Source organism: Canis lupus, chromosome 36 (genome assembly GCF_003254725.2).
Source record: "Canis lupus dingo isolate Sandy chromosome 36, ASM325472v2, whole genome shotgun sequence".
Taxonomy (NCBI): Eukaryota; Metazoa; Chordata; class Mammalia; order Carnivora; family Canidae; genus Canis; species Canis lupus.
The window spans coordinates 1,017,729-1,044,160 of record NC_064278.1 but is presented as its reverse complement, the minus strand read 5'-3'; the positions used below and the strand labels follow the sequence as shown (position 1 = coordinate 1,044,160).

The following is a 26,432-nucleotide window of genomic DNA, read 5'->3' as shown; positions in this document are numbered from 1 at the left end:
TGAATAAAATATATTTCCAAAGTGTATTTCTGGATAAATCTTATAAAAATATGATTTATCTCTGCCTTATACATTTATGGAAATGTATTATTTATATCATGTTTATTCAATTTCTTCCTCTTTCTATACTTTTAATTCCTATCCATCTTCCAGGGTTTCATAATTCCCTAATTCTCTCAATTATTTGAGTCCCAACTCCTTCAGGATGTCTGCTGGTACCACACTCAGCACTCATTTGCAATACAGACCTATTATGCTATAAACTTTAAAAATTCATATATTTATTGTTACATTATATCCTTTACAATAATAACTACTAAAGACTCACATTCTAGGTCTTTATAAATATTTAATTATTTATACTCACATAGACTCACATACACATAAATTAGAAGGATAGATATATAAATGGATAGAATAAACAGTGGAGACAGAAGGGGATAGACTAGATGAGTATTGATAAATATAGTATATGTTTACATTTTCTTCAGAAACATGTGATAAGACTGTGAAAGATTGTGGAATAAAAAGCAGTAAATATTATTATTTCAAGAAGACATTAGATTGTAGTACTGAGTACAACTCAAAAATTATTTTTCCAAAAAAATCACTTTAAGAGATAAATACATGACTATAAAAAAGAGCCAGAGATTAATAACAACTTCTGACATACCTAAGCCTTCTACAATGCCTTGTATATCTAAAACTATGTCTCCATGTAGTAAGTTTGCAAGGCAAAGAATCATACTGATGACTATCCAATACAAGTTTTTTCTCATATCTGGTTTTATGAACCAGAAAGTTTAAATGAAGAGGTATAGTTATTATATCAAGATAACCAAGCCTTAGACTATTGGAACTTTATTTTTTTATTTTTTAAAATTTTTAAATTTATTTATGATAGGCACACAGTGAGAGAGAGAGAGAGGGGCAGAGACACAGGCAGAAGGAGAAGCAGGCTCCATGCACCGGGAGCCCTATGTGGGATTCGATCCCGGGTCTCCAGGATCGCGCCCTGGGCCAAAGGCAGGCGCCAAACCGCTGCGCCACCCGGGGATCCCACTATTAGAACTTTAAAAGCCAAATAAGTTCTGTCAAAGTTTGAGAACATTGTCCTAAAGTTTGATTAATATCTAATTTCCTGTTCACTTGATTTTTCTAAGTGACCATGTGAAATCAGGTGTTTTGTAATCAAACATTCAAAATAAAATTCTAACACCTTTATTTTGGAAAAAATAGAGTCCTTTATAGAAACCTTAGTTGAATATCATTATATGGCTCCTATTGACCCAATCCTTAAACATATATAATAGATGTAACACAGTCTTTAGAAACAATGTCTTAGCTACCTCTTACCTAGAAATATTTTATTCTGTTTAGCGATTAAATAAAGAGATATGTTTAAACAATGGTTGAGGATACGGTGGTGGCCCAAATGCCAGAAGATTTAATCATAAGCACAGAAACTAAAAATTCAAGCTATTTGCAATGTGTTTAAGGTTTACCTTGCACCAAATAGGTAACCAGAGGGAAGGTTGCTGGACTGAATAATCATTAACATTGGTTTATATTCTTTAATGAGGCTATACATGAACATGATATCAATTTATGACCTCTTAGCCTTTTTAAAAAATTATCATTTATTTTTTTAAAGCTTTTATTTTTATATGATTTCTACACCCAATGTGGGGCTCAAACTCAGAGCTCCCAGATCAAGAGTCTCATGCTCCACTGACTGAGCCAGGCAGGTGCCCCACATCCTCCAACCCTCTGCCCAGCCTTTTTCAAAAAAGAGGATATTAGGGTACAAACTTTCAGTTATAAGAGAAGTAAGTTCTGAGATTTAATGTACAGTATGGTGACCATAGTTAATAACATTGTATTATATACTTGAATTTTGATAAGAATTGATCTTAAGTGTTCTCATCACACACACAAAAGGCGACTATGTGAGATGATGGATATGTTAATTAGCTTGATAGTGGTATAATCATTTGACAATATATATATTTATCAAATCATCATGTTGTAAACTCCAAATATATACAAATTTTGTCAATTATATCTCAAGAAAGCTGGGCAGAAAAAGAGGCAAAGACATCTCTATATTAACGTTAAGAGAGTGCTTTATCATATTTAAAGAAAAGGGTTCCACAAAACCATAGCCACCAAAATTGTGAATAACACATGAACATGGTGAGATTAAGTTCACTTAACTGAAATATTTCTATTACAGTCCAGTTTCTATGACTAGCTAGCTAAACAGTCAAGTTTTATACACTGACATACAATCAACTCTGCTCAAATTTGCATGAATTAAATTTTAAAAGAGATGGAATTCTAACAGAAATAGACTTTTGTCTAAAATTATTTCTAACAAATTACTGTAACTGACATTTTTACTCATCAATATTTTAACTATGTGGGCATTTCTAGCAAGTTCTTTACTTTCTTTGCTTTCAAGAACCTGCATACTACAATCCTCCAAAAGTCTGCAAACTTCTTTGCCTCATTTACCATACTCTTCTGCTCAGTAAGAACCTTTGCCTTTCATTTTTCCATTATTTATTATGTCAGCTCTCATTTCTTTTCCACTTCATTGCTTGTGCAATTTAGAAATAAATGGATTTCACATCATAAGACATTTCACTTGGTTATATCCTTCAGATAAATATACCACTGTTTTCATTGTGATTTGGAAGAAAAAGAAAATTGAGGCACTTAATTTTCTTATTCCAACCTTCTGATTAAAATACTGGTTATTGATAAAATAGTTTATATTTTAAGGGCAATGATAATAATAAAATTAATATTTCCATAGTCTGATATAGCTTATTAAAAACTCCTTTAAGTCTCATTTATTCCACACACTGTCTTGAGAGGTAGATTGTTAGACTCCCATTAACAGGATATTTAAAATAACTGGGCTAACATACAGTGAGAGTGTAAAGTACAGAGGTCTACAGTTGACTAGATACCATCCATTACATTTTCTCTATATATCTCTCTTGTTGGTGGGTACTTGCAAAGAGAGAGAGAGAGAGAGAGAGAGAGAGAGAGAATGTGTATGTGAATATTTTGACAGCTTTACTGAAGTATAATTAACATATATAGGCCTGCATAATTTAAGTTGCATATGTGACATCATCATCATATTGCATATGCACATATTGCAACATATGCAACATATGAGTATACCCCTTACCCCTCAAAGTTTTCATGTCTCCCCTCCTTCTACCTTTCCTCTCCCCTCCCAATACCTTGTTCCTAGATGACTTATTTGCTTCTTGTCTCTTATGGACTAGCTTTCATTTACAAAAATTCTATATGAATGGACTCTTACAATATGTAATCTATTTTGTCTGGCTTATTTGATTCAAAGAAATTCTCTCAAAATTCAAAATCTTGTCAGGTGTATCAAGAGTTCTTTAATTTTTCTGAGTAGTATTCCATGTATGGACAAACCATAGTTTATCCATTCACCTTTTAACGAACATTTGGATTGTTTCTGCCTTTTGACCGCTGCAAATAAAACTGCTATGAACATTAGTGTATGTCTCTTCTCTTCGTATGGACATTTGCTTTTCTTTCCTTTGAGTAAATACCTAGGAGTTGCTTAAGAAATCTTGAGCAAAACTGGGCTCCTGGCCTCGGTGTCCATTGAAAGATGAATGGATAAAGAGACTGTGGTCTCTGTATACAATGGAATATTCCTCAGCCATTAGACACGACAAATACCCACCATTTGCTTCGACGTGGATGGACCTGGAGGGTATTATGCTGAGTGAAATAAGTCAATTGGAAAAGGACAAACATTATATGGTCTCATTCATTTGGGGAATATAAAAAATAGTGAAAGGGAATAAAGGGGAAAGGAGAAAAAATGAGTGGGAAATATCAGAAAGGGAGACAGAACAAGAGAGACTCCTGTGGGAAACGAACTGGGGGGGGGGTGGAAAAGGAGGTGGATGGGGGGTGGGGGTGACTGGGTGATGGGCACTGAGAGGGGCACTTGACGGGATGAGCACTGGGTGTTATTCTATATATTGGCAAATTGAACACCGATAAAAAATAAATTAAAAAAAAAAAGAGGGCTCCTGGGTGGCTCAGAGAGTTGAGTGCCTTTGGCTAGGGTCATGATCTCCGGGTCCTGGGATAAAGCTCCTCATGAGTATCCCTGTTTAGTGGGGAGCTTGCTTCCCCCTCTTTCCTTCCACCTGCTTGTGTTTTCTCTCTCTGTCAAATAAATAAATTAAATCTTTAAAAAATAAAATAAAATAAAAGGGCAGCCCGAGTGGCACCGCGGTTTAGCACCGCCTTCAGCCCAGGGCCTGATCCTGGAGTCCCAGGATCGAGTCCCACGTCGGGCTCCCTGCATGGAGCCTGCTTCTCCCTCTACCTGTGTCTCTGTCTCTCTCTCACTCTCTCTCTCTCTGTGTCTCTCATGAATAAATAAAAATCTTAAAAACGAAAAAAAGAAAAAAAAAGAAAAAAAGAAAATTAAAAAAAGAGTAAAACTTTTCCAGAGTTATTGTTACCATTTACATTCCCACCTCCTTTGCACGTTCTTCAAAATTCTTTACCAATATGGTCCTTTTTAATTGTAGCCATTCTAATAGATGGGTTAGTGTGATTTCATTATGGGTTTCATTTCATTTCTCTAATAACAAATGATATTAACGATTTTCTCATGTGCTTACTTGCTATCTTTATGCCTGCCTTTGTGAAGTATCTGTTCAAATCTTTGAGCCATTTTTAATGGGTTGATTTTTATTCTTAGTATTGAGTTTTGAGAGCTTGTTTTGTTTTGTTTTTCTGGACACAAGTCCATTATCAGGTATATTATTTGTTGCCAGTTTCTTCCTGTCAGGAGCTTGTCCTTTCAGTCTCTTGACAGAAGCTTTGAAGAGCAAAAACTTTTCATTTTGATGAATTCTAATTTGTCAATTTGTACTTTTTGGATTGCCTGTTCAGAAGTCAGAACAGTTTTTCTTTTATGTTTTCTTTTATAATTTTAAGTTTTATATTTTTTGTTCGTTGTCATAATTGTCAAGTTTATTGTCATAATGTTGTTCATAATATTACTTTATAACCCTTTAAATATCTGCAGAGTCCATAAGGGGGTTACCTTGCTCATTCTCAATATTGGCAATTGTGTCCTCACCCTATTTTTCCTATTTAGTTTGGCTAGAATATATCAGTTTTATTGATCTTCTCAAGTAAACAGCTTTTAATTTTATTGCTTTCATCTAAACTTTTAGGGAAGCCTGGGTGGCTCAGCGGTTTAGCGCCACCTTCATCCCAGGGCCTGATCCTGGAGTCCTGGGATCGAGTCCCACATTGGGCTCCCTAGATGGGGCCTGCTTCTCCCTCTGCCTGTGTCTCTGCCTCTCTGTGTCTATCATAAATAAATAAATAAATAAATAAATAAATAAATAAATAAATAAATAAAATCTTAAAAAAAAATAAAATAAAAAAATAAACTTTTACTCCTTTCTATTTCACAATTTACTCCAATCTTTATTTTTTCCTTTTTCTTATACATATTTGGGTTACTTTCCTTTTCTCTATTTTGTGAAGGTGGAAGCTGAAGTCATTAATCTTAGATATTATTTTTTTCTTTCTAATATAGATGTTTAGTGTTCTAAATTCCTCCTAAGTATTGCTTAGGGGTACCACAAACTTTAATATGCTGTGTTCTCATTTTCATTCAGTTAAAAAATATGATTAATTTCACTTTTGACTGTTTCTTTGATCCACAGGCTATTTAGAAATGTATTATATAGTTCCCAATGTTGATCTTTCTCCGTACCCCATGAATCACCCTGGGTGGAGAGCACAGGCACTACTGCTGGTCCTAAGTGAGCATTGGGCAATAAGCTTGCAATCTTGCTGATTTTTTTACCCTCATTTTTAGTTGTTTTCTCACACATATGCACTGATTAGTACTCAGTATTTCCTGAGTTATCTCTGTGAAACCCTCTCTTCTCACATATTCTATCCAGCTGCCTAGGGTCTTCCCAGACATTTGGCTTCATCTTCTCAACTCAGGAGTCCACCAAAATCTGCCAAGGTCCCCTTCTGTTGCTGACATCTAGACAATTTCTCAAGGCAGTAAACTGAGGCAAGCTTAAGGGCTCTCGTTTTTGTTTCCCATCTCTCAGACCATTGTCCTGCATGACCTGCTATCTAATGCTTTAAAACTCTTACTTCATATATTTTGTCCATTTTTTAATTGATTCAGGTCTGTGTGTGTGTAAATCTTGTACCTGTTGCATCAAGTCTAGATGACACTTGAGTGTTTTATTTCAACAATATGAGTATGGGTAAATATTTAAAGTCTAGGTTCCTAGGATGTCTGTAGTTATCTCAAAGGATGTTGCAGCTATCAAAAATGAAAGGTTCTTTTTTTTTTTTTTTACATTTAATTTCTTTTCTGAGCAGAGATGTTTTAAAACCACACCTTGACTAAAACTTAGAGCAGGAACATCTTATCTAAGTATTGCATATTCTTGTTTTAAAGGGATTTTCATGTGTATTCTCTCATTTGATTATTTATCGTCAAGGACAGATTATCAAGGTCAAGGTTGTTACTATCTGATGATTAAGAATGTTGTGACTTGCTCAAAGTTGCACAGCTTACAACCAATACAACAATAACAACTCTCATTTATGACACACTTTATGTGTGGTATGTAGGGTACTTAGCACTATTTATACAACCTCATTTAATCTACCTCAAAAACATATCAGGAAAGTACTACAACCTTCCTTTATCCAGGTATAAGCAAACAAAAGCTTAAAAGACATGCTACCTTATCCAAGTTTATACAGCCAGGAAGTGCTCAGCCAGGTTTTGAACTCAATCACCCGGCTCCCATTTTTGTAACCACTAGTCTACCTTTCAAAGAAGTGGGATACTCTTGTGACTGCCTTCTTGTTCTCTTTTTCCACGACCTCAACTGGTTCAACAATGGCAGATTATCTCATTTTAAAAGGAACAAAACATTATGCATTCTTGGGAATACTACTCCTGTGCTATTGCTCATAAAAGGCAAGGACTTTGGGTGATAATGCTGTTCGGGTGGTACTTACGTTGGCATCAGGAATATCATTTAAAGATAGATGACTCTTTTGATAGAGGTAAATTCATACCATACTAGGTTCATCTTGTCATCAACTATATGGATATTCATTTCTAGTCTGTCCTACCTAAAATTTCAATCCCTACCCATCTCCAACATCTATCATCATATTCCTCTTTCCTTCCTTATGTTTTCTCTTTAACAATTATCACTAATATTTTAATATATTTTACTTCTTTTGTTTATTGTTTGCCTCCACTAAAATATAAGTACCATAAGGACACACAGTTTTGTCTGTTTTGTTCACTAATGTATCCCCTACAACTAATGAATAAGAGCTCAACGAATATCGGTTAAATAAATTAACGTTTATGTTTAAACAGTATTCTTAGGATTTATGTTATTTTTAGTGTGATGTCATGGAGTGGAGAGCAATATATGAGACCAAGTTTTCAGAAGCATTAGGATCTACCTGTACACATTCACACCATTGTTAAATGTGTTATCATCTAGCATAAGAGGCTAAAGCCTGTAAGAGGAAGATAAGATCACTAGATGAGGCAACCATCTCAGAACCGTGGAGGAAAATCACATTTGCTTGTTAGCTCCTCCCTTCTTTCCTGATAATACTATCAGCTGTTAGGACTATCTTGTTATGAAGATATAAATCTTAGTGGGGGAAGTAGTGGTACAATAATAATATAGCCACTGGCCTCAGAATGCTACAGTTCAATTCTCAACTGCTCTACTTATAAGATTTATAAGTATTAGAAGTCACTATTGTTTTATACCAAAGATGTTTATCCTGAGAAGTCAAGGGTTTCTTCCACCCTTTGAAACTATATTCAGACTTGTTGCGTATAAGAGATAGGATGTATCTTTCTTGGGAGGTCTATAGTTTTCATTCCATTTTCAACATCTCTCAGTACTTACAGTAGTCGGGGCATCAAAGATCCAGTGATACTGTTATGTAAATAAATCCACACAAATTCAATCCTTTGATTTGCCTTGAACTCCTTAAGGCCAGCCAAAATCCTCATGTTTTGCAAGCCCTTAATATTTCTGTTTTTTACTTACCCTAAGCTAGAGCTACAAAACACTAACTTCGTTATTATTATATTCAGCTTTTCACAGTGTAGGTTAAGTGATTTGCCTATATTAACATGACAGAGACAAGAAAATCTCATACATATTTTTATAAAATAAATTATCACATTTTTACTGTCAATATTACCTATGTATCTCTCTCATAGAAATGTGGTTCTTTGGTAGCAAAATTATCATGCCTTATTCATTTTTGTAGTCTCAATATCTGAAAAGTATAAAGCACATACTACATGCTCAATATATGTCCGTTATATAATGATTGACCTGGATATTAGTCTAGGGTTTTCTGATTTTAAACCCTCAACATATTATCATTTCATTAAGTCATATACCTTTTCATGAAATTATTCTACAGAGAGAGTCTCATTCTTTTCCTAATATACTGTTCTAGCATTTTCTCTTATTCAATATCTTCCTTAGCTAGAGTACTATTAACACATTTACATCCACATCATAAAAAGAAGAGTAAAACATGAATCAAGAGTATAATAGAAAGCAAAATATATGTTTTGTTTTTTCTGAAAGCATATGGAAACTAAAGACAGTGATACATTTTAAAATATTCAAAACAGTCACTTTTTACATTAGTCTCCCCTTATCCATGGGTGATATGTTCCAAGCCCCTAGTGGATGCCTGAAACCAAAGATGGTATCAAATCCTACATATACTATGTTTTTTTTTCTATAGATACATACCTATGGTAAAGTTTAATTTGTAAATTAAGCACAGTGAGGGATTACCAGTGATCACTAATAATAAAATAGAACAATTATAAGAATTTACTATAATAAAATTTATGTGAATGTGGTCTGTTTCTCTGGAAATACCTTATTGCACTGTACTCACCCTTCTTGTGATGATATGAGATGGTAAAGTGTCTACATAATGAGATGAAGTGAGGTGAATGATGCAGGCACTGTGACACAGCATTAGGCTACTACTGTTGACCTTCTGAAAATACATCAGAAGGAAGATCATCTGCTTCTGCACTACAGTTGGCCATAGGTAACTGAAACCATGGAAAGTGAAGCCACAGATAAGGGGGTGTTACTGTGCTTTATTTCTTTGTAATGTCAAATAACCAATCACAACTAACCTCCTGTGCCATTTTCTAGGGGTCTGGTCATTCTTATGGCCACCAGTTGCATTTCACTCTGTCCATCTAGTATCTGCTTCACCTACCATATTCCCAAATCTTCTTTTTTGGTGCATTGATGTATCTGCTGCATTTCTCATGTTCTCCTGGTTTTTCATATTATTCCACTAAGCCGCTCCCTAACAACCTTTCAATTAGTTAAAGAGCATCCATCCAATATGGGAACTATGTGATGAAAGTTAAGGGAATCCATTGGCAGAGAATCAAGCTTAATAGGTGAGAAAAAAGAGGTGAATAGAAATCTTAGGAAGAAAAGGTGAGCAATAGGATCACAGATAATAGCAATATTGTTATATTGATATTTTTTTCTTATGTAATCCCAGCAAAACATCCAAGGAACATTGGTTAGTGAATGGGTAAATACTCTCATTGCTACATCTTAGGGTAACTGCAAATTTTCTTTTTAGCTTTTCAATGGACTACCTTCCTTTAGCCCTTCTCCCTTCCTTTCCTCTTTCCTCCCTCCCTTCCTTCTTTCCTTCCTTTCATTTCTTTGTTTTTATTTTTTTAACTGTCATCTCTTATTTTCTGCACTATGAGAACTACTACACCCAATGAAAAGTTTGGGTCCCCAAATATACTTAAATTTGTGCAGATATATGATGTGCGTGGTGTCAAGAATACATTTCTGAGTATGGTACTTAATCTTATGGGGCAAGTTCTAAACTGACCATAAGTACATAAGCCAATATGGAAAGAATAAAATTCCATTAGCTAATGATGTTTTGAAACATTTGTCTGTAGGAAGCTTTATAGGCAAAAAATGGCATAATAAGACCATTATTCTAAAATAATTCAGATTATCTGAGATCCACTATATCCCACATTATATAAATTCAAAGTAATTTTTATTCTCAAATTTTGACTTTTCTTACACATCATATATTTATATTTTATTAGTGAAAAACAAATGACTTTCTAAATGAGAAATTAAAAGTCTTAACTCTTGAACTTCATGGATAAATATATCTAAACTTTAATAATTTCATTGCATAATTTTGGCAAAATTAATATAGTATTTTGAATATTTTATGTTAAATTCTAGGAAGGAAGAAAGAAAACAGTATTATTAACTTAATTCATTTAAAAATAATAATACATGTGGTTTGAAGAAAAAACCACTATTCTAGCTCTTATCATTTGTTAGCATGAAGGCACATTTATGTGTCTGTTTTTTAAATTTCCATATACAACAAAATATAAAAATTATTCATATGCTCTCCAATATCATATGCATGAAGGATTCATCCTTAATTTTCACTTGCTTGGAAGGCCATTTAATAAGTGAATTTGCATTATTCAAACTGATTCATCAAACAATAATGTCTATAGTTGTGAAATCAGTCATGCTACTTGCAGAATTATCCAGAGTTCCTTTGACCACAGGTTATTCTTAAAGGTATTTGAGAATAACCCAGACAGCACTTGCAAATTCAGGTAACATAATTACTTCCAAGTTTCAGTTTGAAAACACAAAGTGATTTTACAGGGTAATGCTTTATTTAAAAAATAAAGCCCTTCTTTATTTCAAAAACTGAAAGCCCTAAAGTCTTTGTACGATGAATAAAAGAATTATTTTTGAAAACTTTAAAGATAGCTATAATTTCCCATTTAACAGTAAATATTGCATGCAAAAAGACTAGCAAAGCTTCTGAATAAGTATTAAAATGACCAACTGATCAATAATTTGCATCACTTCACAAAAAAATAAAAAAGATTTGACAGTAAATTATTGGCTCTATATGTGCATGCTACAGCATAGTGTGTTCAGAGTAAAAAAAAATAAAGTAAAATGCAATTACCCTAAAAGACATTTCAAGATTCTCTCCACCCCAGATATCCATTCCTGCATCGTAAGTTCCTATCTCTTCAAAGTAGTTTCTGTCAATAGAAAATAGGCCACCAGCCATAGTAGGGGTCCTAGTTGAAAAAAAAACAAAAAGAAAAGAATATCTTTTGAAAACAATGTGTGGAGTTTAATGAGACTGTAGCAAATAGTTTTGAGACATTTTAAATTAAAAAAAAAAAATAGTACTCAAAAATCTCAAACTAGCAACATAAAGCCAAGGTGTCAGAGGTTTAAAAATTATAAGTAGCATTTTATTTCACATTTGCTGTAAAACTAAATTTAGATTAGTCTATATCTTTCTTATAGGTGATCAAAGAGATAAGGAACACTGGCCCCCTAAGAGGGGGGCATCTCTATTCTTCTGCAAGGCAGAGTGAAGAGAAGTGAGTGCTCTTAGCTCTACCCTTAAAGAGATTAACTAACTGGTCAGGAAGCTAGCAGTTGTGATCTTTTGTCACCTAATTATAAATCATTTTAATGTGAATTCTAGAAACCTGTGGAAACGGTTTCTCTATGTAAAGATCTATAGTCTATTTAAATATGAAAACTATTAAACACTGTAAAATGTTTATAGGCAATAAGTATCTAATGATAGTTACATTAAGTATTTTTTTGAGGTAAGAGCTTTACATATAATGGTTTATTCTCCTTACCCAAGTAAAACGATAGAGTTAATTATACGACCCTATGGATAAACATAAATCCCGTATCTATTTCGCACAGATTCTAAAAGTTCTTCCCAGGAATAAATGCCGTTTGATTCTCACAATCAAATTTCACATTGATTTGAAATTTCTCTATAAGAACACGAAGTTAGATGTTAAATTTTCGAAAGATTACTTATTAACTCATTTTAAAAGATTAATTAAAGTCAGTGGTTAATGTATGAACTATGCATGTCTTCTTATACAAGTAGTAGGCGTTGAAACTAAAAAGAAAAATTCCGGTTTTTCACAAATGGATCTATGTATACTGACAATTATTATCGTTTAATGTTAATTGTTGAGTAGAGGTTTTAAACCTTCCTAGCACATTAGAGACACTTGAAGCACTTTTAAAAAACACATTTCCATGCTTGGGTATCACTCTCCACAGATTCATATTTAATTGGCGTGGGGTGGGTCCAGACCTTTGGTAGTGTGTAAAGTCCCCTGGTGATTCTAATGTGCTACTAAAGAAGAAAAACCTGTCTAGGGAATTTGAAATGCTCATCCAGAGTCTGAGGTTGTGAAAACAAAACGAAAAACAAATGTTGCTTTTCTCGAGATTATATGCTCCTCTGCCACGGGATATGCTCATGTCCTCTAATTGAACAATGTAGTTTATTGAAAAACCACCAAATATTATTGTACTTGGATATCGACCACATTGCAAAGTTCTCTGTTTCTCCCGGTGCTCTCACTGGTTTATATGCAAGCAATGAACTGTCCATCAGCTGGAGGAGCAGAGCCTCCTTAGTCTCAGAACTATTTTATTGCTTCTGGCCTTGCTGCATTGCTATCAGGAACAGTATCATTGACCTTCTGAGTTATAATGAGAAACACTAACAGAGCTAAACAGATGGTAATTATGGAGTAGCCCCGACCCTCACCTGATTGGGGTTTTGGAACTCTGTGGCAATAACTATACAAGGTGTAATAGTGCTGGGTAGTCTATTTAATGAAACTAGGAACAAAAATTGCTGCGATTATCTTATCATAATGCAAGCAAGTGCTTCAGAATGTTAAGTGATGCATTTTTAATGATCAGTTCAGAGTGCTTACCACTTACCTATTTACTAATAAAGCACTGATGCACTTAGCTTAAATACATGCATTGAAGTTCATCTTACAGTTGGTCATAATTTGTATAAATTTGTGAGAAATGTATAATAAATGACTAAAATAATTTAAATATTTAAACATAAGAATGACTCAAAAGTTTCAGTTATGCTTAAAAAGTAACAAAAATAAGAACATAAAATCACAATTCCTCAAAAAAAAATCTTGTATTTTCTGAAGACAGATGCTCCTAGAGAGGTTTTTTTTTGTATTTGCACTGTCAGCTCTCTCAAACAGTCCGAGCCTGTGCCTTATGTAATATCTACAGCCATAGCCAAGGTTATGCAACATGTTCTATTCTAAGTTAACTGTTCTGTACTGTCCCTAATGAATTATCTGCATAGGCCTGTGTGGACCTTGAGTGCTCAGGGTGCTTAGAAAATTAAAAACCTATATATGTCTTGAAATTATTAACCAATTCAATACCTTTTGTGGGGAGGGGAGAATAATCAGCCCAGTGGCTGTGCATATTACGTACCACGCACGCAGTAGGTGAAGGTGAACTGAGTTAGCAGAAGTAAAGCCCTTAGCAGGGCTCCCAGCACATAACAAAGAGTTAATAAGGTCACGTGGTGTATCTTTCTTTGTCATCCTCATTGCCAATAATCATTCATAGGTCTTGAGTGTCCTTCTCTTAATTTTGACTTCCCAGGGCAGCCCCGGGGGCTCAGCGGTTCAGCGCCGCCTTCGGCCCAGGGCGTGACCCTGAAGACCCGGGATCGAGTCCCGCCTCGGGCTCCCCGGATGGAGCCTGTTTCTCCCTCTGCCTGTGTCTCTGCCTCTCTCTCTCTCCTCTCTGTGTATTCTCATGAATAAATAAATAAAATCTTAAAAAAAATTCTTTTTGACTTCCCATACACATCCTCAGTTTGGATTTTAAAATCACTTGAATCTCCTTCAGGTCCAAGAAGTTGAATCTGAAATGTGCCTCTCTGAACACAATTTTCTCTTTTTTACCCCCTCCTGTTTCAGTCCTACGATGGTCACTTTTTTATCCTACATTGGTGTTTAGGGTTCCTTAGCTATTCCTTATTCTCACATAACAACCTCTTTCAGAAATTGTTCCTTTCCTTCCTCTTACTCTCTCCAAGGTTCCGCCATGTCAGTGAAAAAAAACACAAAAAACAAAAAAACCATTTAGCATTCTAAGTTCTCTGTCCTTTCCTTATCTGATTCTTTTCGTAGCTATCAGTGTCTGGGTAAGCCTACCGGTGCATTATCCACTGTGCTCCCAGGATCCAGAGAGTCATTGAAACAGTAACAAGATGAGGTCAACTAGTAATACTTCAAGTCCCAGTACTCTCTGCTTAGCCTACAAACAGCTACCAATCCTTTTATCTGTGTTAATTTGTTCACCTGTCTCATTTTTTTTGACTGACCCTTATCTAAAAGTATTGGGCTCTTCTCAAAACACTGGAGATTAAGGCAATGCATAAAATCACAGTTTCCTCAGCCATGAAATCAAAACTCCCGGTCTCTACCTCAGTATGTGTATGTCCCTTCTGACCTCTTTTCCTCCAGCCTCAAAGGAAAGAATAGCTCCTTTCTTCATTGTGACCTAACATGCACTCTATTGCCCTCAGCCAGCTCTTTCCTGACTACTCTTTCAGCCACTTGCTCATTGACTATTACATTTATGTATTATACCTTTGATTTCTAGATCATCCTCTTGAATTTATGGTACTGCTCAATCAAGTTCTGTCCTAAACCCAAATAGTTCTTCACTCCATCCTACTACTCACTGAAATGAGGGATATTTACTTTCTATTCTCTTCACTGGTAACCTTATTGAAAAGATAAAGTTTCTATAAACTCCCTCAACTCCTCTTAACCTTCTAGCTGGAATCTGGATCCTGCTCCCACCTCTAGAATAACTTCTTGCTAAAAGGGCCTTGTTGATTCTGAACTCCAATAGGTTTTCCTTAAAATGTCTTCCTTTGGAAGCATTTGAAAACAATTCAGTCTCTCTGCTTAAAACACTTTTCACCTCTGATTCCAATTGCATTTTTCCCGAGAGGCTTCCTGTTCATCTTATGGTTCTTCTTCTTCTTTCTTCCTCTCCTCTTTCTTCTTCTTCTTCTTCTTCTTCTTCTTCTTCTTCTTCTTCTTCTTCTTCTTCTTCTTCTTCTTCTTCTTCTTCTTCTTTTCTAAGATTTTAATTTATTTATTCATGAGAGACAGAGAGACAGAGAGTGGCAGAGACAGGCAGGCTCCATGCAGGGAGCCCTACATGGGACTCCATCCTGGGTCTCCAGGATCACACCCTGGGCCAAAGGCAGGCACTTAACCGCTGAGCCACCCGGGCATCCCTCTTATGACTCTTCTTGATCTCCCTTCCTCCTCTTTCCCTTGCTGGCAGTCTCAAGTTCCTAACTGCATATTTGTAACATGAGTATAATATACAATTACAATAGTGTCTTGCACCTGTGAGCACTTAATAATTTTTCTTTGTCCCATTATGTCAGGGGAACTTTCCTCTCCCTATACTCCTTACCTGTATAGCCTCCTTCATTATATGCCTGTAATTGTCCTCTCTGTGAGACAGAGTCCTAGTCTGTGCTTTTTTTTTCATTGTTTTTTTCTACATTGTTTGTGTTTATCTAATTGCTTTCTATATGTCTTCTTAAAACAATCCCTTTGACCCTGCTAGGGGTGTACAACTTAGCACTGAGGATGTGCTACCCGCTTCCACATATGCTTCTCCTTCAATGTCCTCTATTTCCTTCCAGAATCTCAATATGAAATGATAAAACCCCATTTAGCAACTTTTGGATAGCTTTGTTGGTAAAGCTCTGTCTGACCACTGGCTCAGGTTATGATCTCTCAAGGTTGTGAGATTAAGCCCTGTGCCTGGTTCCATCCTGAGCATGGAGCCTACTTAAGATTCTCTCTTTCTCTCTCTGCCTCCATCCTCCCCTCACCCCCCCCCCCCCACATGCATACTCTCTCTCTCTCTTAAAAAGAAAGTAGGAAGGAAAGAAAGAAGAAAAGAAATTCCAGCTCCTTATTGTGGCATCAGTAATGTGGTGCCACCCAAAGAGCACTTCCATTCCTTTTAACTCTTTCCCTGTATTCAGTGTGTAACTGTTAATAATAACTTTACCAGCCTGGTAAACGTGTCCACATCCTCCCCCTCCCTGCCCCCTCCCTGCAATCTGGATATAATCATCCCCTTCTGCTTCCTTCAGCAGCCCTCAGTCTCTTTCTCTCTCAAGGCACTTTGTTACTTCTTGTTGAGTATAACGCTTATTTCTGCATATATTTTACCACCTATATATACATATAGCTAATATGTTGGTTTAATATTATTAGACTATTAATAGACAATTGTTAAATAAGTGAAATAAACAAATAAGCATGTATCCCCATGGCCACAAAACAATCTATCTGTAAATTAAAAATCACCTGCAATTTTATTTCTGAAATTACAAAAATAATACTTTCTTCACAACTGCTAAACTGATGAGTAATGAAAATGCCTTTGCTAATTCCAGGATTTTATCATCTGGTAGAGGTTTGGGGAATTGAGTTTGATAGTATTTTAGAATTAAAGATACAAAGCTTTGTAAAATGTAGAATATAGGAAAGGACTCCAAAAAAAAAAAAAAAATAAGCATTTGACATGCAAAAATACTGAAGTATTTCACCAGAAGTTGGCAAATGTAAAAAAAAATATGATAGAACACATTTGATGATTCAGTAATGCTAAACTGTGATGTCTACATTTTCAACAATAAGATGATATATCAGGTATTTTACACCAGGATAACCACCATGTATGTGAAAAGCAGGTAGACTACAGGAGATTCAAGAGGGGAATAAGTTTAGTTTTTAGGAGCATGGACTTTGTATCCAGATTGACTGGGTTTAAAACTCAACCCCACAGTGTGACCTTCAGTGAGCTACTTAAACTCTGTGTTCCAATTTAATCATCTATAAAAGGAGGATACATGTATTAATGTATATAATACTATTAGAATAGTATCAGCACAAAACAAGAACTACACATTTTAAAAATTAATTTTAATAAGGAAAACATCTGTGTTTGGCAAGATTATAATCAGCTTTTTAAAAATTATTTTCAGAGTCTAATTAATTTTTAATATAATTGTAGTATTTTAGAACTCTAAAAGCCCTATAGATCTGGCCAACCAAACTTAGTTGCAATGTGTTTAAATGACTTGTTCAAGAGCCCCCAGGTAGTTAGTGGCCCAATTAAGGAAACAATCTTTCTTTTATTTCCCTTCCCTTTTCTTTATTTCACTTCCTTCTTTTTTCTCTCCCTCTTCCTAAGTACCTCTCTTCCTCTCTACCAATTAATCCTCTCTCAGTGTATCCATATACACCAAAGAACTTGGGGTAGCTAATTAGAAATACACTTTCCCTGGTTTCTAGCCCCAAATTTATGCACTGTATTTTCCTATGAATTTTACCACTACTCTTCAAAGCAATTTCTTTCAAAGTTTTTGAAACATCATTTCTTCTCACTAGTCTTTCCCTTTATAATAGGATTCTATTAATCTTACTCAGTAAATAAGTAAGGTCTCTGGGAAAAAAATCTAAATATTTGAGACTATAGGACAGTTTCAGGCTGTATTTTGCAATGATCAAATAAACACAATATCTACACTGTAAGTACTTAGCTTTGTGTTAAGAACATTTCTCATCTATTATAAGTCAAAATAAAGAGAAATGATAAACATATTTTTTTACACAAATATGAGGCATAAATAGCTGAAATATTCACATAATCTTATTTTTTCAAAATCATTAAATATAATTTGGTTAACCATTTTGCATGTTTAGAAATCAAAGGAAAATTAGATGCTGTGAGTTTCTCTCCTTTCCTCCTTTCTCTGTCTACTATCCCCAATATAGAAAGTGGAAGAGACAGGAAGGAAGCAAAAGCAGAACTTATTTTATTAGAGTGGTGAATAATCAAATGTTGAATATATTTAAAGGTTTTTCAGAGAAAATAAATGGGGTTTAGTGAAATATTGTACACCAAGATATCATTTGAACATATACTTGTGTAAGAAGATGATGCTTTTGCTAGAGAAGAAACTATCACTTTAAGAACCCATGCTGGTTTAGGCTCTGAAGAAGGAAGAGAGCTCAATCTTTCAGTCTGTGGAACACAGTTTCAAAGCTATTTTTAAAGGAGAAGAAAAAAAAAAAAAAGAAAGTTCTGCTTAGTATGGGCAAATGGCTTGTTTTGCTGCCAAAGATCCCATTTACCAACAAGAATTGGAATCAAATACCTTAACTTGTACTTAAATACCTATATGCCAGGAAAGGAATAGTTTTTTTTTTCTCCCATTTTCCTTAATCCTTTTTCATTTTTTTTTTAATTTTATTTATTTATTCATTCATGAGAGACACACACAGAGAGAGAGAGAGGCAGAGACACAGGCAGAGGGAGAAACAGGCTCCATGCAGGGAGCCTGACATGGGACTTGATCCCAGGTCTCCAGGATCATGCCCTAGGCTGAAGGCAGCACTAAACCGCTGAGCCACTGGGGCTGCCCCTTAATCCTTTTTATAATCCTCACAACAAACTAAGCTTCCAAGAGGATGTACAGTAATTGGTGCAAATTTTTTATCTTTCCTTTTACTTTCATTTTGCCCGTAGGAAGAGTCAAAATAAACAATGGGGCCAGATGTTTTTAAATGTTTTGGTTAATACCCTGTTTTCATCTCATCTCAACAGACTGCTAGGAAAGTCTTGTAAATTATCTTCTAAACTATTAGGAAATAATATAATATAAATGTGGTGTTTTCTTTAAAGAATATAGATTAGCATACTCCACCTAAGGTGGGATTTTTTTTCTTTCAAAAACAACATGTATTAATTCTTAACATAAATAGGTAAGAATGCTGAACAGTTGGTATATTCCTAAGTTCAACTTTTTCCTTCAAAGTCTTTGTTCTTCACATAAGCATGTGCTTATGCTTATAAGCCTTCCCTGTGCTTTGTGTTAGTATCTCCTATTATAAAAATCACAGGATTTGAGAGCATCTGTCTCTGCTTCTTTTCTCCAAGGTAAAAATATATTTTCATTGGATTGAGAAAAATAGAATAGAGAAAATCTGACAGACAAAAATTAAGAAATATATTTTTAATTTCCTATTAAATAATAGGAAATATTGTGTTTCATTTGTAAAACATTTTACAGAATAAAATAATAAATAAGTGTTTTTTTATTATACTTACTAGAGGAACTATAAATTAGATTCTGATAATTTTGAGGGGGAATCAAACTGGTAAACAGTATCAAAAATATTAAAACAAATTTTGTATTTCTTAATTGCATAATTCTAAAAAGATCACATTATATAAAAAAATCAGAAGACAAAATTGGCAAAAAATAAAGTGTAAAAAAACTTCCAGTTGTTTTTATTTTTTATTTATTTTTTATTTTTTTATTTTTTTTTTCCAGTTGTTTTTATAAACAATAAAAGAGCTGTGGCACCTAGGTGGCTCAGTCTGTTGAGTGAGTATCAATCTCTTGATTTTGGCTCAGGTCACGATCCTAAGGTCCTAGGATTGAACCTCATGTTGGGTGCCATGCTCAGTGGGAGTCTGCTTGAGGATTCTCTCTTTCCCTTTGCTCTATCCCCCAGTCTTTCTCAATCTCTCTCTCTCTCTAAAATAAATAAATACATCTTTAAAAAAAAAAGTAAAAGAGCTAAGTAAATAAGATGCTAGTAGCCATTACAATTTTTATTTTTGAAAAAAAATTAATGGCATAGATAAAAATATATCCATTTTTAAACTGTGGAGAAATCTGTCCAAAAAGAAATGTTCTGGAAGGATATATAGTAAGATATTAAAAGAGGTGGCTCATTGGTGTTCTCCTTCTTTATACTTTTAGATACTTGTCACATTTATTTAGTGATGCATATATTTGTTACCTTACATTTTCAGAAATAAATTTAAAGTCACTCCTTTCAAATATATTTCTCATTTAATATGTTAGCACTTCATGAGTTAAGCAAAACGGAATAATTTTCCTTCCCACAGATGAGAAGAATGTGTTATTTCTCAATTGAAGGAGTTTGAAATAAAATCCAGATCCTCCAAAGAGAGCTTCAATGCTTCTTCTATGATATCATACTATAAGTTTACAGGAAATAATAAATGTGAACATACTATGAGTTTTTCACAATAAAGGAATAGTAATTATAATCTGAGATATTATAATAATGTTTAATTTATTTGATCTTCTTTATAAATTTCTAATTCCAGTTGAGAGTAAAATAAATGTATAATATCAGAAAAATGTTAATAAAAAGGGATATCTAAGTAAGTGAAATGTGTAAAGAATAAAACCCATCATTACATCTATGTTTGATTTATTATGATAGCAAATATTAGAAGAGAATATAAGACTCTTTTGTTTTACCTTAGGAAGATACTGAACATGGTATTCCAAGTAAGAATGAAGAAAGTCATGTCAAGAATTTTAATAATGACTAAATATAAAAGAGTCCATAAGGGTAAAGAAAGTTATAAAGACGAGAAATAACTAGTAGGTTTTTAAACAAAGTAATCTATTTTAACTAATGAGAAATTAAAGTAGAAAGTAATATCTTGATAATTATTTATTGAGGGTTACTAGAGGGCATAATTAGGGAACTAAGAGTATTAATAAGGTTAAAGTCAGATTGTTCCAGAAGCACATACCACTCTAGCAATTGATGTAGTCTAACTCCTGTGCATCAACACTCTGGCCACATGGGCTCCCTCATTCCCTTGTCTAGGATATATATAGCCAGCACCAGTGAGCTGCTTCAGAGCAGAGAGAGCCAGATTCATCTTTGTATGTGCAGAACCCAGCACATGCTCAACAATGGGTAAGCATGTACATTTGGATTTGTAATCTAAGTCATTTCAATAGCCTGAGCCATATCACCTCAAAAGTTATATATACCAGAAAAATGTATAATACACCCTAAACTAATGATATTATTTGGGAGATTAACTGCACTGACAGATAACTTATGTTACTTGTTGCCTGTTCCATGAGGTAATACAGATGCATATTCATGCAGAGCTAACATGTTTGATGAGTTCAAACTCAGTCATTTCCCAGGCAGTAGCCTCTAAGTCACAAAGTTAGAAGATTATAGCGAGGCAAATAAAATCAACATGTGAGGTTGATTAGTTGCAATAAGCTATTTCTCTCACCTTCGTCTGGGACACAGGTACCAAGAAACATTGCTTAAAGCAAGAATGATGACAAATGGATACTGATTTTCAGCCTCAGAATCAGGAACACACAAAAAAAAGGGATTGGAGTACTGAGCTAAACTTTCAGGCCATTTCTAAATGGTAGCTTCTACTCAACTCCACCTGATGGTGCCAAGTATGAATACATGACCATTGTAGTAAGATCTGAATTTTCAAGAATAAATAAAAATTCATATTTTTACTTAGAACATCTCATTTTTAAAATGTTGGTAATTTTTAAAAATGTAAAACACTGTATATGCCAAAACCCCCACAACTACAGAGCATGTCTGACACACAAGCTCCTGGTTTATGACCTCTGGTTTAACAACTTGATGATTCCTACTGTTGCACATATAATTGAGACACTATTGAAAAGTCGTATACTATGACTGCTAAAATGTCAAGGAGAGTTTACTAATTAAAGAAAACCAAACATTCAAGATTATGTGTGCTATTATTCCATATTCATAACTTCAAAATACCAAGTATTTTACAAACTTCATTTAGTATCAAAATGAAAATATCAAAGCCAGACGTTGACAATAGAATAATATCCATAGCCATTATAAATTTTACTTTAAATGTGGTATAACTAAGGCTAAGTCACAAGTTCAAGTTGGTTCCCTATGCATGATTGTATTTCTAAATGATGACTACTAGCCAATTATAGTCGCTAGAAAGTTCTGTCATAACTGACATTTTAAATGAAGCATTTCACTAAGAAAACTAAAATTTAACCTCATTTTAATCACCTTAGCTATTCAGAATTCTGTTAATCAAGTAGGAGAAAAAAAATTTGTCTTCAACACCTAGAATGATTTATCTGTTTGTACGAATGTGAGAAAAATGATCACGTCTTCGAGTAATAGATTACAAGTACAAAGAAAGTTCACATTACAGCTATGCTGATGAAAATTACATGCAGGCTGCTACAACACAGCCCGTGAATTAATTAACCTTTTGCCATAAAAATCTGGAAACTTCAGCAAAGACTGAGGTTTCTCTGTTTCTCTTGTTCCAGCTCCCTCAGCATTTTAGAAAGTAAAATACTGTGCTGTTACTGAGGGAAATAGATAAAAGATACTGAGATTTTATTGGGTCTCCATGTCACTACAGTAAAAACACAAGTTGCGGTCAAAACATAGCAAGTTGGGATCCCTGGGTGGCGCAGCGGTTTGGCGCCTGCCTTTGGCCCAGGGCGCGATCCTGGAGACCCCGGATCGAATCCCACGTCGGGCTCCCGGTGCATGGAGCCTGCTTCTCCCTCTGCCTGTGTCTCTGCCTCTCTCTCTTTCTCTCTCTGTGACTATCATAAATAAATAAAAATTAAAAAAAAAAAAAAAAAAAAAAAAAAAAAAAAAAAAACATAGCAAGTTGAATGTTTCCTTTTTTGTTTTAATTAATGAATGATGAGAAATAATGGCTGATTGCTATGTAGATATTTACTTTTGTGAATGAGATCAGAAATTCCTTTTTTTTTTTTTTTTTGAGGTCAGAAATTCCTAACCATGAATGTTGGCTAACTCTTAATTATCTACCTTTTCACTCTGAGAAAATCAAGAAAATCCTTTTGCGAATGTATTTAAAAAACCAATGCATTTTAAAAAATATATCTTTTGCCAATGTGTTTAAAAATAACTACATCATCTTTCAAACTTCATTCTCAGATGAATAAACACATTATATTTGAGTGTAGTAGTCAAGTATTCTGATAATTTTCACGTGGGTTCCGAAGCTGAAAAATCAGGTAACATTAAATGAAGCCATGATCTGTGAAAACAGGATTTCTAATAAACAATGGTATTAAGAGTGACTGTCTTTCCTCAGCTGGTCAAGATCAGCGGTCAATAAGCTTAGTGAATTTGAAGATTACAGCAAGATTTAAAGACTATTAAGTTATACTTTAAATGCTGAAATAATAACTTCATGTTTTTATGCAATTATTTGGAGCCACGTTTTATTTTTCCTCTTTGATGTAGCAATATCTCCTTAAGAGGATTAACTGTCTCAATATTAACTGTTCTATAACAAAGTTGTTCTCTTCCATGAGCCAATTTTTAGTTTTAATTCATTCATTAGGTAATTAGTCTTGCCAACAGATAAGTCATTACTTCAGTAGGTTAGGAGACATCCTTGTTTAGATAACGGGTCACAGATACTGTTTTAGGATGTTAGAGCAATTCTCTATTGTTCAAACTAAATCATGATTTGCCAAATTTATCTTTAAAAAGCAAAACTAGTGATCTCCCTCTCCAATATGTTGTTAGGAAATCAAGTTTTGGTTGCAAGCAAGTGATACACAATAATATGTTAAAATAAGAAGGTGGTCATTTTATGTAAATAAAGTGAGTAATGCTGATCTAGACAACTAAAGATACAAATGATATTTCTTATTTTGTATTAAGAGCAAACATATTTTATGAATCAATACTTCAAATTAAATAGCTATTTTAGCTAATTTAGATCAAACAATAATATCTGTCATAATTGTTAATATATTAAAATTTTCCAAATGGATCTTTCTTATATAACTATAAGGAAGACAGCTCTTTGAAGTGAGTAAATTTAGAATATCTACCAAAACATTTTTACTTATTTCAATTTTGAGAATATCTCTATTATAAAGCATATACATTTTGGTAAGATACATATTTATTGGAAGCATCAAGGCTGTCACACAGAAAATTCGCAATAAATATATTTTGAATATAAGAATACACAAAGTTTCAAAAGAAATTTGGCACTTCTGCCAATAATTAAATTTACCTGTGCTAATTTAAACTAAATTTAATATTGTCATTGATTCTTAGATAATCATGTAAGCAATGATAATGTAAATGTGTATATGAATAAAAAGTATATGCCTTTATAAGACTTAAAAATGAGAGCACAAATTCATAATACTCCTTAATTATTATAGAAATAAACATGCTAGCCTTTGGAAGATATGAGCTACATACCTTACAGGTAATGTTCTATCTCCTTTCCTTCTATCCATTTCTCTTTGGGGAACAGGATACCAACGGAAATTCAGTTTCCAGTTAAAACCCCCATAAGTCATGTCTGACCCAGCCATATATTCAAAGGTATCATCACTAATTACATCAATGATAGGGCATACCACTGTTTTCCTGCAGAAAAATCGAAACCAGTTTACATATAAATAATAATTTAAATACTACATTAGCTTCTTCAGATCCAGTATAGATGTTAAATTGAAATTTAATCATTTTGTTACTTTAATATAACTTTATTTTCGTTTTATCTTTTTTCTTTATGGAATCATTTCCATTTACATTTCCTTACAGTCTCTACTCCATTCTATCATTTACAATCTAATCAAATACACTAATTGGTCTTCAAGCTGATATCCAAATGTATTCTAAATACTAACTCAGCAGAATGAACATGGTCTATTTTTCATAAAACCTCCACCCACAGCATGATTAGTAGAGCTACTTCGATATTATGCATCATTTTAGTAAGAGCCCACTGAAAAGCAATAGCATGCAGAAATAGTGAATGGATGATGACGAATTAGACCTGGTATTTTGAATCTCAAAGGGTATAGGTTAGTTTAAAGAGTTCTGAAAAAATTTTCCTGGGGCCAATATCTACTAGAAAAAGTAAACAAGTAAAAATCAAGAAACAGAAGCAACAATAAAAATCATCATTATCGGTGTAAGTAAATGTTTCCTCTGAAAGATATTAGGGACATAACAATTTCTAAGTGTGTTGACCTAGACCTCAGAATTAACTATAACAATCTGCATATTTTAAAATAGGGAAAAATAAGCAATTTAAGTTTCTGTGTTGTATCTAAAGATCTATTTCTTCTTAAAGTTAAGAGGGAGAGCCAGGAGAGTGGGTGTTCTTCATGGTGGCTTTTTTAGGATAAGTAACTTCCACAATAGGAGAAGACTGGATATTCTTTTAATCCGTGTTATGCTTTCTCCAGTCTTCCTCTACTCCTGGCTTATATGTTTTATTTTGAGATATCTGTCATCTCTATAGCAAATGTTCAGGTCTACTCAAGTTTGCATTGCTTGTAGCTAATTCCAAAGAGCAGAGCTTATTTTTCATATCTGATGGGAGGTAAATATACAAATATGCTTTTGAATCACCCAGAAATGTGGAAAGCAAATAGATGTTGTCCATTATTTTATTCTGGTTTTGTAACACCAGTATCACAAATGCTCATTTTCAATTAGGTTTTCTATTCCACACAATTGGCCAAAGCCTAGAGTTCTCAGAAATCAATAGAATTCATCTAGCCTTGGAAAAGTTTCTTGGTAATTCTGGCCCCTACAAAATCAATGTCTTTCTCTCTTTCTTCATTAAATTTAATGACAATTTGTAGGGAAGCAAAATCAGATCTAATAATCTTGAATAGCACTTTATTATCTAGTTATGGCAACTTTAGAATGTATAAGCAGGACAAGACATTAGAATTCATTAGATGCAAATACAATCTAAACATATTGTTAGATTAAAAAATAAATGATCTATGCATGATGATATTGAACAATATTATATTAAAAATTCAGTAAGTTGAATATGAAACACATGTTTAAAAAAGCAGCATAATGTATGAAAAGTTGCCAGGAAATGCATTTAAGATGTTCTAAGTTCATTTTACTTTGCCAGTCTTACCCTCCTGTGCATACTGTACAATGCATGGCGTGGAAAAATGTTATTAGCTGTGTACTACACTCAGTTGACTAAAAGGTTCCCACTGCTTTCTTCAACTGCTATGCTTCATTTTACTGACAACCTCCATCTATCTTCCTGGCAAGTACCAAATCCTGCCGATTACATGATGTAGCTGGAGGAGCTCACACTAAGCAGCCCTTGTCTTGGAAGCTTAATTAAAAACTGCAATTTTAAGAAGACCTTTCTATGGTAAGTGAAATGACTATGCAAACGAGGTGTTATGCAATGCTTTGTTATTGTATCAGAGCATTCTACACAGTTGTCTTCATTAGGTACTTAGGGATTATAATCATTTATCATCAATGTTTAGGAATATCTGTAAGAAAAGCTTGTACTTGATAGCATCATTAGCAGAAAGAATTGCAGGTAAGTATCAGGTTTCTTAATTTCTATAAAGTGCCATTCAATTTTTCAGATTTCACAATCTGTATGTACAAATTGGCAACATTGTTTAAATAATTAAAA

At 34.0% G+C, this 26,432-nt stretch overlaps 1 protein-coding gene across 5 annotated transcripts in view; it reads right to left on the bottom strand.

Annotated features, from left to right (window-relative positions):
* Positions 1-26,432, bottom strand: part of GALNT13 (polypeptide N-acetylgalactosaminyltransferase 13) — a 541,363-nt gene that overhangs the window by 169,638 nt on the left and 345,293 nt on the right. For all 5 annotated transcript variants that reach the window (XM_035698790.2, XM_049106172.1, XM_035698788.2 and 2 more), the window contains 2 exons: positions 24,215-24,385; positions 11,152-11,269 (listed from right to left, as the gene is read on the bottom strand). In XM_035698790.2, coding sequence (XP_035554683.1) covers positions 11,152-11,269; positions 24,215-24,385 — 289 coding nt within the window. The remainder of the gene's footprint in view (positions 1-11,151; positions 11,270-24,214; positions 24,386-26,432) is intronic.